The following is a 17,036-nucleotide window of genomic DNA, read 5'->3' as shown; positions in this document are numbered from 1 at the left end:
CTGGAATGATTCTAATTCTAATTAGAAATTCATTTTAAAATTGGATTTGAGGGTTTTAGGGATTTAAGGGATTTAAAGGATTCAAGCAATTTTAATGAAAACCTTTTGTGGACGCTGAAACTTCCTATTTTTACAGTTAGTCTTATTAGTCATTAGTCATTATACAATAAGTATCATTGGGACAATGCCCCTTCTCTCATACCGCCATTCAATTAACACCTATATAGGTATAATACTATAATGGCTCTGAACTGTACATATAAATTTATAAATATAAAATTATATGTAATTATCGACCATAAATTGCTTAAACTACAAGGGTACTGATTTCAAATTTGGTGGTTCTAAATTCTAACTATTCACCTAAGTCATCCTCTCGAAAAAAAAAAACTACAAAATATCATAATATCATAATTTACGTATAATTATTGATTATAGTTGTAGTAAAACACAATTTTTTTTTTTGATGAGTTGTAAAATTATATTATTATTGTGTGATAGCATAGGTACACTGACATGTGTACCTACATCTATATAAAAATACGTATACCGGTATACCTACTAATTGGCAATTATTTTATAAAAACAATTATTTTCAAAACTGTACCTACCTAACATATATTTTATTTTATCATCAGTCAAAACCAAGAAATATAATGAGTAATGACTTAGCATTGACGCATTACCTACTCTCGTGGTAAGTTGTTGAAATACAATAAGAATGAAAACAATTTCGAGTGAACGAACACTACATTATCCAACAGTCAAAAAGTTAGAATAAGACTATGAAAAATATCCAAGTTAGTTTAAATTTTTTTTTAAATTTCTTTCTATCATCACTAGGTAACCAGTTGAAATAACATTAATAATAATACTATTACATTAGAATGTAACTTAGGTACCTCTTAATCTAATCTATGATTTCTGTAATAATGTGCAGATAATAATATTTTTATTAACTATTGAGGTGCAATATTTTGTGATAAAAGCTACAAAAAAAACACCACAGATAGTATAGGTAAATATTGTTTTAATCATTTGTAGATAGATAAAAATACTTATATCTTATAGTGATCAATGAAGTTTTCAATATAATGTTTATTACCTAATAATTCAAGCTTATATTATAACAAGTAAGTTGTAACCTATATTTTAACATTTAACCTAATTTGGTAGTAATACAATTATAGAGTGTAATATGTTATAAATTAGTTGTTTAGTTTAAGCTCTGCTATTTTTTTAGGTATACCTATCTGCCTATCTTATTGAAGGTATGTTCACTGGTTTACTGGTATAATAGTAAAACCAATTTGAATGACGTGTTAGTTTATTAAGAAATGAAAAAGTAAAAACAAATTCTATAGTAATTAATATAGTAGTATTCATAGTGGTTGAATTGTTTATAAATTATAAGTACCTACCTATAAATTGTATATTAACTAATATAATGCTAATTTTAAATTGATGGTAATGGACAATTCTAAAAGGTAAATATAAATATAAAATAATTTATGTTTGGATTCATATTTGTATCATGAACGTAAAATATTATTAAAAAAAAAAATTAAGCTCATAAAAATAATAAATATTGTTAGTAATATTAAGTTTTTTTAGGGGTCCTCTTGTTCTCACCAGTGGCCGACCAAATTTAGTCACACAAGAATAATCACGTAAGTCGTACTATACATATTACCTATTAACCTATTGTGGTAGGTATTGCTAATATATTTATACCAGAGGTCTTCTAGTATTTGCATATTTGTTTTATTCAATTGTAAAAAAAGGCCAACTAGATACAAATTAGTTTCATGTTACGACGAATCCAAATTTGTAATTTTATGTTACATGTATTTGCATATTTAGTTGTTTTGCTTTTTGAGACTTATTTAAGTTGATTTTTGATTTTTTAAACTTAATTCTTAATTTGTTGACCTTTTTTAATAACTTTATTATCAAAACAACAATCTATCATTACATAATTTAAAGGCACCCACGCACTGCCACGTGTACACCAGCACACCACTTAGGTATAGAAGAAGAAATGGCTAATTAATTATCAAATCAATCAAGTTCATCAATCGACCAATGTAATTGACTATTTTCTAATCAATAAAAATAAAAGTTAGTTTCATTAGAATTTAGATTTTAAAAAAATGTGTTTATTTATTTTGGAATAGTTTGAAATGTATTTAAATTAGGTAGGTAATTGAATTGTATTTTCTTATTTTAAATGCTATTTATTTTATTAATAATTATTAATTTAACATTAAAAAATACATATTATAAGCAGTGGTAAAATGGGGAGGGGGATAGATCACGATGACCTATTTTTTCAATATTTATGATAACTTAGATATAGGTATAAAACGGAAACCATAAATTATTCTGAGCATTCCAAACAGTATACTGTATACCGTTGTATAATTTAAGCTTAAATTGAAATATATACCTATATATAAATTATAAATACACCTAAATCGAAAAAAACTTGGGCTCATCGGAAACATTATTGACGAATTTTCATAGAATAAATACGTATGGATTATATAGAAAAATTTAGAAAAAATTGTTCTTTAAAAACTTACCTAATGTATGATTTTTTTATATTTTAGTCTTTGTATATACATCTTTTTTTTTTTGATTTTAATATTTTTTTAATAACATTTAATTGACAATATATGATTTTTTATATAATTTTTATAATTTACTTAGAACCTTAAAAACACATATTAAACCACACCTCTTTTGAGACAAGCCTAAGTCAGAAGACTATTTTATGAAGTGGGAAGGAACTTGTGTTGTAAAAAAACCGAAGTCGTTTGGGAATTTACCTATTCGTAAAACCTTTTTTGACGAGAGCCGTTTAGGAATTGACTTTCTTGTAAAATGGGAGCCGTTTAGGAAAAACAGGAGCCGAATGGGCTACGTCCAAATTATTATATATCTAACGATCGAATAGAGTATATTAAATATCAGCCCCCCCCCCTCTTCCCCTATGACAATATAATTTTACCGCCACTGAATGCAAGTGCATATTTCAGGTGAACACAATATGCTTGCAGCGTATCTAGTGTTTTTAGGGTTGCAAGTCGTGTCCCTCTTCCCTATAGAACCTAAACATATAGTGATAAACATCGTTTCGATAATGCGGTGAATTCATAATAATAATATTATAATAGTTACCTATCATAATTAGTGCGGAATGCAGGCCGCGGGATAGTAGTTGTAATTGAAACCGTTCCAAAACAAAACCGTTGTGCACAGAGCGCGAACCGCGATGCGTATGTAACACAAAATGTTATGTTTACTAAATGCACCGGAGCACGATAGTTGTGTTTACACACGTCGCATGACCTCAACGTCCTTAACAATGAGCCGCCGCGACCATCTAGGAAAAAAAAAATTAAGTAGGTCTCTGTCGGCGGCCATCGCAGACGGAACCGCTTCTCTCTGGTAAAGTGGGGCACCGCACTGTCCGCCGTCGACCGGTCGGCGGCGGTCACCGTCGTATATTATAATAATATTATAACCGAGCCTCTCGCGCCGCGTACGAGTCTGACGTTACGTTTCGATACACTATCCGAAACGCGCGCCCGGTTACAAAATAATAATCATATTATTCCATGACACCGGTACCCGGTCGGTACGATACGGTACCGCGGTATAAATCCTTTTAATATTTAGGTATACAACTGCAGTATACCGTCTCGTTCGGTCTGCGTTTTCCTCGGAAATATTATTATATTATTGTGTGGTCTACATTGTCGACTCGCGCGATCGTAATTTTTTTCATAGTCCTCCTCGTGCATTACCCACCTTACAATAATATTAGGTACGCGTTTCACCGCAGGCACACCCACCGCGTGTCTGCGCATGCATAAAGGTAGGTGCGGGTGGTGGACGAAACGTTCGGGGCGGGTTAGCGACCGACGACGGTTTTTTAAAGTTCGTTGTTTTCTACCGTTTACGAACGATATAGATATCACAAGTTCGAATAACGGCGGTTATAATAATTGTCCCGCTGATTTCGTAGTGTATATATATAGTTTTTAATATCTCTGGGGTCATCGATATCTGAACTGGATGAAACAGCCTATACCGCAGTTAAACATGGTTATTTCTGTTCGCTCCCAGAGTGCGTCTGATCCGGTTGACATATAACAGTAATAATAATAATATTATGCGTTCGTAGTTTTTCGTGTGTGGGAAACAAAAAAAAATTCCAGACCGATTACGATATATATTATACCTACATGATGTTTTATATTGCTGCAGAGCGCGTGTACGTCAAAACTATACCGACACAATTTTATTCCCGTTTTAAACATAATATAATGTTCTTATTATTATCATTATAATATTCGTTGCGCATGCACCGCGGTCGCTATTGGGGAGAGGGGTCGGATATTGTGTGTCAGTAGGTACGTACAATAATAACGGTCCGTACCATCTCCAACGATCAAGTTCGAGTGTGAGCACCGAACACCGCCTGAGGCTGATAACGTGTAAAAAAGAGCATACACCTCTTCTGACCAATTCACCCATCGTTGCCGTCCGGTTAGCACTATATCGATAAATTTCACTACCAGCGCGGTAGTCTCTCACCTGCAGCGACGAGGGCTGTGTCCGGCATTTTTATTGTTTTTTTCCGCGAGTGATGATTAATTTTAACACGCAAATTTAAGTTCGATATTTTTTTTTTTTTTTTTGAGACCGTCAACCAGCGACGCTCGTGGACAATTTCGGCACAGAGTAAGAGAAATTTAATTAAATTATATTTTATTATGGCTATATTTGGTTAAGTGTTGTAGGAAGCGCATGCAGTCCCGTGTGGTTTATTAGTACTTGAACGACAATTTAAAATAATTCATTTAGCGATTCAAGACGTAAGTTGAAGGTCAATATTCAATTGTGTTGTGTTTAAGATTCTTGATAATAGATGTTTCAGTTTAACACATTTTATTCGAGAACTTAAATATTTAATGTTATATTCTTAAACTGATATAGTTCGACATTATTTTTTATGAAATAATTTAATACTGTTATATTTTTCTTACTGTAATTTATAAAAATTGTAAATACAATGAATAATAACGTGATACATATTTTAAAATTATTTACCTTTAATTAATTTAAACAAAAAATTATTACTTTAGCACTACAAATATATTTAATAATAATTAGATTATAATATTATATAAACTAAATGTCCTAATGATTTTTTTTTTAAACGTATATTTAGATTTAAGTTTTAGTAGTATCAATTTCACATTAGTGAAAAAGAGCATTGTATAAATATTAATTTAAACATCGTTAGTATGATAAAACATAAATACCTATGAAAAGTATAACAGTAGTTTATTTAAATTAAGATTCATAATCTCGTACCTTAGGACAAGGTTGTTATCGAAATTCAATTGGTGTTCTATTAGACGGTCATGATATGTGTAAGCTAATAGTTTTGATGTTATAAAAAAAGTGACTGTGAATCACGTAATGTATTATGTTTTTATTCCGGATGCATTATTATTCTAGGCCTACTGAGTTCTTTGAACTGCAATCCATTCGGATCAAATGATATGACTCATTGAGGACAAGAGAAAATATTTGAAACGGTAAAATCGTTTGAATGAAGTGCACCTATAAAACTTTCTCGGGGGGGAAATTTAAAAATACAGTAGTTTAACTTCAATAAAAAATGACACACAACTGTTAAACTTACCAAATTATATTTATTTTCGTTAGGTATGTAATTGATGACACGCAATAATTGCATTTTGCCGCAGACGAGAATTACTATAGGCATTACACATGAATCGCTTCAAGAGAGAGGGAGGAGAGAGAAAGAGAGATAGTTAGTTTGATAAGTATCCAAAAGTAATTCGTTGCCATTAGTCGCAACCAACCTACAATTAATCGATTAAACCTGTGGGATAGAGTTTCTTAGCCGCTATCTGTTTTAGCCCTTTGTTGTAAAAGATATAGTAGCAAATAACTTTTGCGTTTAATGTCAGTCCATTCGTTTCGGCTAAAGCGCACTTTTTACAGCTCCGCCTTCCGCCCGGAGAGATTTGCACGCTCTTCACATATAGTGACATAGAGTTATTGAGTTATTTATATACAGATGGGTATACCTACATGTAGGTGAAGAGGACGATTATTTAAGCGTGCATGTACCTAACCTATCATTAAAACACTTACGTGTGTGCTTTCTACGTTTGTATATTTATTTGATTATTATTATTTTTATTCGACGCGTGCCTGCTTTTTGTTCTGAGAATAGTTCGGATTTTTTTAATATGACCGGGGTATAATAACAATACTATTGTTGAGCCATATATTTCCTACCACTACAGTATTATGTGTAGGTATGTAAGTTATACAAGACGTGTTATGAGCAAAGTTTGTCAACTCCGTTGAAATATGAACACACAACACCGCCACTGCCGTTTTGAAGTTTTATTATTAATAAGCGGTAACGCTCTTAATATTGTTGTGTCGACATGGGAGAACGTAGTCATATTAAAACACAGACATGCTTAGGTACCGACAACATATACGATTTACTAGAGTCTAGAATACAATATTATTTTCAAATTGATTTCTTTTTAGTAAGTACATATTAACTTTTCGGTATACTTGTCCAGTTCTCCATATATCAACAAAAAAAATGCCAACAATTTGGCAAAAATCGAATCGAAAGTTGTAAAACAACTTTCACAATGTGTATGACACAATTTTATTTTTAGCTATAAATTAAATACCAAAACCATAGTCTACACCCTACAGAATTAACTTAAAACCGAATAGAATTTAATAATGAGTATCTTTAAATACATTTTGCATCCATCTGACATAGGTACTAATACTAATTATTATAATATTACCGAGTATCTATAATATTACTATCATAAATCTATGAAAGCCTATAAACTATAAACTATACGCCGTACAATATAATAGAATATTTAAACTTTTATTATATTGTGTAAGAAAAAACCAGTGTATGCACAAAGCACCATATTATTATAAAATAATGTATTTTTAGATTCAGTGAGTATTCTTTTTATTTATGCACTCTTGAACAGTAGAAAGGTTCCTTATTTCTGAAACGGCTGTATATAATCTAATAGAAATCATCTCTACGTATATATTGTAGAAAACTTTTCTCTATTATAATGCTTACTTCGTGTTGACTCTCATTACACCTAAACTAATTTTTAAAGTTGAACTTATTCTGAACCCAAAGAGAACTTTTATTGAATTTTAAAATTAACATATTCATAAATGCAACTATATTATTCTGGCAAAGCCCTTAAAAATAGTAAATCATATTATTTTGTTTTTTTTTTCAGTTTTATTCTATGTAGACTGCATGTTATTTTCATTAAAATATGTGATAACAATATAATGTTCTATTGTTTTAATAAGTATCAGTATATACACTGCAGCGCTAAACTTTCAAAAAAGTTTTTCTTTTTAATACATAAAATTAATTTAAAAAAGTTAGTATGTGTATTCTTGAATAAAGAACATCGTAATCTATCAAATTGTAGTATATTATTATTTATTTTATTTATTTTTATATCATAATTAAAAACGGATTAGGTTAGGTCTCTATTATTAAAGGCTCTTTGTATGAACTTAATAATGTTCTTAGACATTGTTAATGTTTTTGATTCAATATCTCATGAGTTTCCTTTGTCTAAATTAAAACTATAATATTATGTTATAAGTTAAAACATATTTTGGTATTTATTAAAATCATATATTTTTAATAGATCTAACATTAATGGTAGTGATCAATTGGTAATAATATTCCTAAGTAATTCGTGTGTAGTTAAATTTGGCACACAAGAGACAGCGTATTATACTTCTATATTATTTTAAAATTATGTAAATGATTTATTTCATTCAGATAAAATAGATGATAATATATTAGCATTTGCAGATGATGCTGTATTAAGTTTTGGTAATTGAACTAAGATGGAAAATTGTGATAAATTAAAAATAACTTAAAAATACTATTGATGTATGTAATCAAAACTGTATTTATTTCATCTAATCACTTCAGAAAAATGGGAAAATGCTTAGGTGTAATATTTATTGAACATTTAAAATAGGCACCTCACGTAGAAATGGTAATAATGCGGATATGAAAAATGCTTTTATATTTTTAAAGAGTTGCGCTAAACTTCTAAAGTAATGATTTATTTTGTATATAAGTTCAATACGTGACAATGTATAGTTTTACGGGGTCTCATAAAAATATTATATTATAACACCTATAATTTTTACTTCCTATAACAGAGCAATCGCACAAACGTTAACTCACATTCAACAACACTTTAGCCAAACATTGTGTTAAAACTAGTTTATTCAACATTTTATCCTAAAGGACTTGAATACATTTTTATTGGATTTATTTACTTTGTTTTTAGTAACAATTATATTTTCCCAAAAATGGCTGAAATACAATCAAACATCCAAGAGTTTTTTAAAAATAAATCCGTCTTCGTCACTGGAGGTACGGGGTTTCTTGGTAAGCTGATCGTCAACAAATTGATTAGATCGTGCCCTCAGATCAACCACATCTATCTTCTAGTAAGGGACAAAAAAGGAAAAAATGCGCACGAAAGGCTGGAGGACATATTCAATATGCCGGTACGTTTTATACGATGATGTAATATTTTTATTGCATAAATAGTTTTAAATATTATATGATATCGATTTACAAAACTATAGATATTTAAAGACATCGATGCGACAACATTAAAGAAAATCAGTGCACTCAGAGGTGACTGTAGCCAAGCAGATTTGGGACTGTCCGTCGAAGACCTGAATATGTTAATCAAAGAGGTAAATGTCATATTTCATAGTGCGGCTACGGTTCGATTTGATGAACGTCTTGACATTGCCATTGGAATAAACGTAATCGGCGCCAGAGAAATCGTTAAACTTGCTCACAAAGTTGAAAATCTCGCGGTAATTATTTATTATTTTTAAAAGTGTAAATTAATCATATATACCTAATCACTTTTTCTTCGAACATCTATTTACGAATTACAAAAACAAATCAATTTTTTTTTTAGTCTTATTTACATGTCTCGACGGCTTTCTCCAACTGTCATAATAAACGTATAGAAGAAAAGTTTTATAATCTACCGTATAACTATGAAAAACTCATACATCTTTATAAGACAAAAAGTTCAAATATACTCGAAAAAATGAAACCTTTGTAAGTATTAAAATTGTACCTACACTTTTGTACATGCAAATTGCTTAATTTACAATATTGCTTAGTATTCGATTCGTAATAGATTAATTAAACTAATTTAATTTCGTCAAATTTTTAAAAATCGTCAAACACTCATCAACACATTTCTACATCAGTATAACAACGACATAATCGTCGTCAAAAGTATGACGATATCGTAATATTATTCAATTTTTTTTTTTTATTTATTTATTATAAGAATAATATTGTGTACAACGTTTTTGTTTTTTTGTCTTAAAACATAATTTAAATCTGTCGAACACCAAAATAGATGCCCTAATACAATATTATTGCCATTATAAATCTAGCCTGTTGGGACCCATGCCAAACACTTACGTCATGACGAAAGCGGCCGCCGAACAACTGATCAAGCGCGAAGCCAGGGGTCTGCCCGTCACGATAGTCCGTCCGGCAATCGGTAGACACCTATATAATATTATTTAAAAATGACGAGGAAACGCGACATTTTTTTTATCATAATATTATACACTGCAGGCGATTATTGTTATTGTTTATTTTTATTTTAACAGTGATAGCGACCGCCAATGAACCGCTGCCAGGTTGGATCGACAATTTGTACGGGCCGACGGGCATCGTGACTGGCGTGATGACGGGCATAATAAAATCTCTGCCGTGCGACCTTAACGCCGTCACGGATCTTGTGCCTGCCGATTTGACTGTGAACGCGCTAATAGCCGCGTCCTGGGACACACACGTCAGGTACGACGCATGAGAACGGTCCTTTGCGACGACTGATATTATATACATATTATTAAGCTCGTATAATAAAAGCATATTTTTTATCTCACCGTACGTGATACGTGTGCAGCTCAAAATAATAATGGTGAAAAGGCCAAGTGATGTAAACCCTCAATCCTATCGAAAACGAAGTTTTTTAACAAGGGCGTAGCTAGAAATATCATCATGAGGGGGAAGGGGGCAAACAAGTGTATTTTTAAATGTTTGCCCCAATTTAAAATTTCGTTAAATGTATTCATTTTTACCTATGGACAGGGTGGGGGAGGAGATTCCTCCGCCTCCATACTTGGCTACGCCCTTGGGCCATAACAGGTAATAATAAAACGAATGTAAATACAACTTTTTTCAAAGCAACATAACTTTTCTCAATCCTAAATTCAAGTTAATTTATTTTAAGAACTATACTATAATAACCCACAGTAACAGTAGCAACATTATGGTCAAGTGCGATGTAAGCCACAACGGGATACCACAATAACTGTAAACGGTTCCAGTAAATTAATGTAACACTCACTGTAACCCACAATATTATTTTGTAATGTACAATTAACGTAACCGCCTAAAAAGCTTATAACTTAACCCACAATTTCACATATAAATTCAGGTAAATACTGTAACTCTCAACTCTCTTAACGCTTTGAATAATAATGTCAACTTTAAAAAAATAATTCATCACTTTTAATATTGTATAACTATTTATTAATATATTATACGTGTTTAACGATTTATCAATCAAATTTTACCTTATTCCTTGTATAATTGTTAGCAAAAATATTAAAATATTAGTCTCTTTTAGAGACTAATTAGCATTTTTGGGGGTTATACATCTATGCCTATTCCCACCATCGAATTATATCATCATATCGTATACAATTGTTTTCACGAATAAACGATATTATTATTTTCTTGTTCTTATTTCTTTTATACCAGCTATTGTAAATTATATTCATATTTCTCCTGCAGATACTGCCGTGCCGGGCCGAGCGAATCGATCGAAAATCACACAGACGACCCTCGCATCTTCAATTTCGTGTCATCACCCGAAAACCCATTGACTTGGAGAATATTTTCGACGACCCTGATGTACTACATCTTGCACCGGCCCACGGCTAAGGCCATGTGGTATCCGACATTGATCATGAACGCGTCGGTGTTTTCACACAAGCTCACCGTCCTGATATTACATTATCTGCCCGCATTCCTGTTGGATTTAGTGTTCATTTGCACGGGAAATAAACTCAGGTTTGTGGGTGTTTGGCTTTATTTTTCCGTAAACGCGGTTAGTAGGGCGTCATAGGTTATACCTAACCGGGAATATTCGACGTTAACGGAAATATAACATGATTAACGTATACGATTTTAGATTGGTCGATCAATACAAGAAAATAGGAAGATTCACTGACATATTGGAATACTTTTCCACGAGGGAATGGATATTCAGTAATAAAAACGTGCAAAGTTTATGGAACAGCTTAAACAACGACGACCAAACGCTGTTTCCATTCGATATTAAAAAGATGCATTGGGAAGAGTACTTGGATACGTACCACAAAGGGATAATGACATTCTTGCTCAAAGAAGGACAGGACAAGTTACCGGAGGCCAGGAAACGTCTTCACGGGTATGCCTTATCTAATAATATATACCTATACTTATAGTATGGCTACAATATAACTGTATAACATCTGTATAGTAAGTTGTACTTATATAAAAATAAATTTACCATCTCAAAACTTTTATTATTTCCATTATCTATGTATAAATTAGATAGTAAACTTTGTTGCAATTGTTTCATGATCTAATACTAACACGACTAAACTGTTGAGGCTTAATCAATTGAATACATCATAACTTTTAACTTTTTCTTGCAACGTGAATAGAGATTAGAATTTTCCAGGGAATAAAATTAATTTTATTATTGGCCCTACAACAATAATTATTGATATCCCACAATGCATCACCGCGTTCTAACTCGCGGTCTATAATATTATTGTTTTGTGACTAACAATTGACAATTCTAATTAAAATCGTTATTTTATGTTTGTTTTTTAGTTTATATATCTGTCATATGATCTTCAAAAGCGCTGTCTACATAGGACTTATGATGCTGTTATGGGTGATTTTAAAAAGAATATTTTTGGCTTAGTTGTGGCATACGTGCGTGTGTATACTACATAGCTATACGGAAGCTTGAATTCAATTTTAATCACATTAAACATATACCTAGAAGTACAAGATTCCATAAATATGTTTTCTAGTTGTTAACCTTTTTTGACAAATCAAACAAACCATTACCTATTTTTTTTTTTGTGTGTACTTTAATTAATTTTATGTCTTATTTTTATGTAGATTATATTTATAATTTTTTTTACTGTAAATTTCATATCTAAATCGAATTATATTCATAATTTAAGGAGTTCCTGATAATTAATCAATTAAGTTTTTTACATTAGATATTAAATGTACAATATTATGTGTTAATTAGTAATGCAAACATTTAATTACATTTTATTTGCATAAACATATTATAGAATATATTTTTATTTAAGCTTATTTCATAGTAAACAAGAATTGATTGATTGATTTATTCTTTTAAATAATTTTTTTAATTAAAATTTGCTTTAAAAAAGTAACTATTTTAAGTTTAATATTATTAAAGTAATTATATATTTTTTATGTGTAATACGTATAATAGTATTTTATTAACTATCACATTTAAAATACGCAAGCAATTTAGTTATAATATACCTATAGAATTCAAAATAATTAAATATTAATGCTAATTTATTGTTGTAATTATTATAATACATATTAGAGTTTAATTTAATTCATATACATATACTTTCAACTATCTAGTTCTGAAAAATAGTCGTTAATTAAACGAAATAGTTATAGTTATACTCCAATATAAAAATACTACCTTCCTCTCACCCCACTTACTGTCCAACACATCTAAACCGTCGCCCCGATATCCTTGATATTTTTATCGCAAGAGTTCCTAGTAACTGCATTGCTAAGGTCTCCAACACCAACCTAACCTGTCATCCAACCACTCACCAGTCATATTCGACCTCGAAATTCTTTTTTCGAGCTTCTCCATAAATCCTTAAAATCTTGGAATAATTAGATTGGCCTATTTTCCAAAAACTCATCGAAACCCATACACAACTCAACCCTCCTGAAAATCAAGCGAAGACATTGATAGTAGTATAGTACTATACAAAAGCCAGTGTGGGTAGTAACGTACCTAGCGAAAGTAACGAGTTACTGTAACAGCGTTACTTTGCTTGTAACGCGTTACGTAATTTTATTAGAATTATTTCCAAGTAACGAAAATGTAATGGAAATTACTTTTGAAAAGTAATTTCTATAGGAAAACGCGTTACAGTTTCGAATTATTAAGTACCTACCTAGGTATATTGCGAATTGAAAAATAATATATGTATAATGCGGGTATTATTATGTTTATCAATCTAATATGTAAATGTATATATTTAATTTTAACTCGCCACAATTCAGTTTTCAACGGTTTTGACATTTGAAATGTCTAATTGCACCGTAAATCACGATAAAAGTAAAGTTAATTAAATTTGTTATTTAATTTCATTCCTTTAAATAGGTTCCCTATGAATAGCTTGTGTGGAAGACTAAGTTTTATACGATCCTATTAGCTATACAGTTTTATAAAGAATTAAAAGACAATGGTGTCGAGATCTGCTTCTTTAGTAGGCGAGCAGAATAAGTGCTGAATGTTACTACCAGGTAACACCTTTAAAATTTTAAAAATGTTCATTGTTATTACTGTCACTTTATAGGGTGTTACCACTGGGTATCCTCCCTAATCTTAAGATTCATGTCAACCTATTTTTACTGTCAATTATCAAACCTACTTAATGTACATAAAAAATTTTATAGACTGTAGATAAATTTCAATATTATAAAAAATAATAATACTGTTTTAAAAAAGGTTTGTAAAATATTTTTATATTTTAAATTATTACGTGGAACCTCTAATCTAAGTTTGCGCCACCCAGAAGAGAATAACTAACCTAACTTATAGGAGGTATTATATTTATTCATTCTGCTTCTTGCGGACAGCGCACTTGGCAGTATTATGTAATATACCTACCTATAGTTCGTAATTCTTATACAAAAAAATTATTATAGTACAGACTATAACTGTATAACAAACCATAGTATGAACAAATAATTATTTTGGAACACAATTTACTGCCCAGAGGCTAGACGTCTCCACTTAATTCAATTTTCCGTGAATACAATTATTAATACATTTGCTGAAGATGATACATTTTTATTTAACTTAAGCCAAATCTCAGAATTCCCTGAGAGTTGAAGGCAATTATTAAATTTTAGATATAATGTACAAGTTTTTTTCTGTTCTTTCTTATCAAATCAGTAATAACCAACATTTCGTCAACACACCATTAATAAAAGACAAAAAAAAGTAAATTAAACGAATATATAAATATTATGCGTTTCAACTATTCTCTAGTATTAAGAAAAACAATTTCAAACGAATATTTTTCATTTATTAGATGAAAGACAAAAATAGAATAATGATTTTTACAACGGTTCGGAATCGTTTATGTGAATCAAATTTACAACCACGAGATAGTGAGTACAAGTCTTTACCTAATTAATTTTATCGAATGTGCACAAATCATGAATCTATTAAGAGAGGAAAAGACCAAAATATCTGTGCCTTTAGTATTTACGTTTTTATTTTACTTAAGTTATATTTTTCTTTTTAACATGACATGACAAATAATTAACTGTAGCAAAAACGCAGATACCTATCCAAACATGATCATAATTTATATTGCAAATATTCTAGCACGTTCTGTAATATTCATACACTATACACATTTCATTTAAACACTTATACTCGTAAATATAAAGTATGTCACTACGAGCATATCATAATATTGTAGGTATACATTTTAAATAATATTTAAAAAAAAAAGGGCAAATGTAAGTAACCGCTCTGCTGTACATTTGTAGGAATCGAGTGTACCTCGTCATTGAGTAGATTACTGTAATGGTGTTAAATTTGAATCCAATGATAAATAATTGCATACGAAAAACAATTCTGATCAGAGATAGTCAGCGTATTATCATAATATAGCTACGCAGGGCCGTGCCTAGGGGGGTGCAAGAGGTGCGTGTGCACCGGGCGCCATTATGACCACCGGGGACAAAAGCATTTTTTTTTTAATCTGAGTAATATTACTACAATACTCCATATTAATTCATATTATTTTCTCGTCGAACACCACTGTCTCGACATAATTTACATTCAGTAGGATTTTAGTTCGGTTAGGGTTTTATCTGAGTAAATAATTTGCATTATTTTTTTCTAACAGTTTTTATACAACAAATTATAGTTAGTCTCAAATTTAGTCAACATTTACGGTGTTTAACCGGGTCATCTATAGAGCCTCCTCGGATCGTAATAAACGTGTTAATAATTGATGGACGATGATCCACCATCGATTATGGCGTACGTTTATTAGCAATGTTCTAAATCAGCCAAAAAAAAAAAACAGAAACTATGATTATCGACGTTCTTGTCATATTCAACAATTTATTTTATATCTATTGAAAACGACCAACAATTGATTTGTAGGTATCAGAATGGTGTTAAATAAGATATTTTGTAGAAAAAAGAAATTTCAGGGGGGTGAGAACCCTACCCCTGCGTACGTCACTGTTAAAAATGCATCGATTACCTACCGGTTGACAAATAGTGTCTTTATTTTTGTTTATTTTTAGCGTAAGTATTTATTTTTTCCCCGATCACTGATCGCCGTCGTCGATAACAACTATATTATAATTATTGCTACTTGATAAAATTAATTTAATTACATAAACCTGATAAACTATAATACTAGTCGACTGGAACAAGTTGTACGATTTTATTTTGAACCCATGATATCTAGTGTTGAGACGTTCAGTGTTCACATCATAGTGCATATATATCATTAGGAAACAATTATTAATTAAAGGTAAGTTACTTTTCGTTTAATCGAACAAATAAAAATTTGTAAATAAATGACACCGGTTTAGTATGATACCCAATATCATATTGAATTATTTGTTATAGTTTTTCATAATATGACTAAAACGAATTTTGCTTTTTTAATTGTTATAATTTTTACAATGAATTTACAATGAAATCACCTAAAACAACAAATGTTATAGATACTCATATACAGTTATAATTGTATAACATATTTATTCAGATTATAAATAATAATCAGATAGCTAATGACATGCTGTTTTGAAACTGTTAAAAGTATTTTTGATTTAACAATTAATATTAGTAAAATAAATTAACAAATAAAAATGATCAAATAGCCATCGATATAACAGGAACAATTAATGTAGAAAATAGTTTTGAAATTAAATTGTGTTTCATACTGAACCAAAAAAAGCAAATGCTTTCAGTTATAACCAGTGATGTAGTCCTAAAAAAGTTTATGGGTACACGCCTAAATCATGGTGAAAAATAACGTCGGGGGGCTACGCCTAACATGCGTACTACAATTTTTTATAAGGGTACATGCATAATATACAATTAGGAGATTGGTACACGCCGTGTACCCACCAGTCTCCACTACACCACTGGTTAGTGGTTATAACTACAAAATTAAAACTTAAGTAGGTACTATGGTAATTTTTTTTGCGTGTATTAATTGAATTATTATTATTTGTAAATTTCGACGCGTGTACCTGACCCCCGTACGCCCTAATTTATTTAATTAATATAATATGTGCCTCTTCCGTAACCAGTATTACGAACAAAATTAGCCTATACACTATAATATTCGTTTGTATTTTTTTTCGTTTTCCTTTTTTGCTAACATGTTTTTACTATTTAATACTTATAAGTTATAACTATTATATTGTACATACAGATTTGGTGAACTTCTGAGTTCAAGTAAAATGTTTAATAATTATTAATACTGCTGCATTTGTC

The 17,036-nt window shown here is 30.5% G+C and overlaps 1 protein-coding gene across 2 annotated transcripts; it reads left to right on the top strand.

The window, feature by feature from the left end:
• The first annotated feature begins 4,450 nt into the window (after positions 1-4,450).
• Positions 4,451-13,214, top strand: LOC132945287 (putative fatty acyl-CoA reductase CG5065). 2 transcript variants are annotated; one of them, XM_061014989.1, is made up of 9 exons: positions 4,451-4,752; positions 8,442-8,664; positions 8,746-8,985; positions 9,093-9,238; positions 9,586-9,695; positions 9,808-9,997; positions 11,000-11,278; positions 11,400-11,657; positions 12,089-13,212. In XM_061014989.1, exons 2-9 carry the CDS (start codon positions 8,464-8,466, stop codon positions 12,180-12,182), a joined length of 1,518 nt encoding a protein of 505 aa, XP_060870972.1. In that variant the 5' UTR covers positions 4,451-4,752; positions 8,442-8,463; the 3' UTR covers positions 12,183-13,212. The 2 variants fall into 2 exon arrangements, with proteins under 2 accessions (XP_060870972.1, XP_060870973.1); XM_061014990.1 differs by lacking the exon at positions 4,451-4,752 and having other exon boundaries at positions 12,089-13,214.
• The last annotated feature ends 3,822 nt before the right edge of the window (positions 13,215-17,036 follow it).

Source organism: Metopolophium dirhodum, chromosome 5 (assembly GCF_019925205.1).
Source record: "Metopolophium dirhodum isolate CAU chromosome 5, ASM1992520v1, whole genome shotgun sequence".
NCBI classification, from domain to species: domain Eukaryota; kingdom Metazoa; phylum Arthropoda; class Insecta; order Hemiptera; family Aphididae; genus Metopolophium; species Metopolophium dirhodum.
Note: the sequence above shows the minus strand (reverse complement) of the source record. Positions and strands in the feature narration are given on the sequence as shown.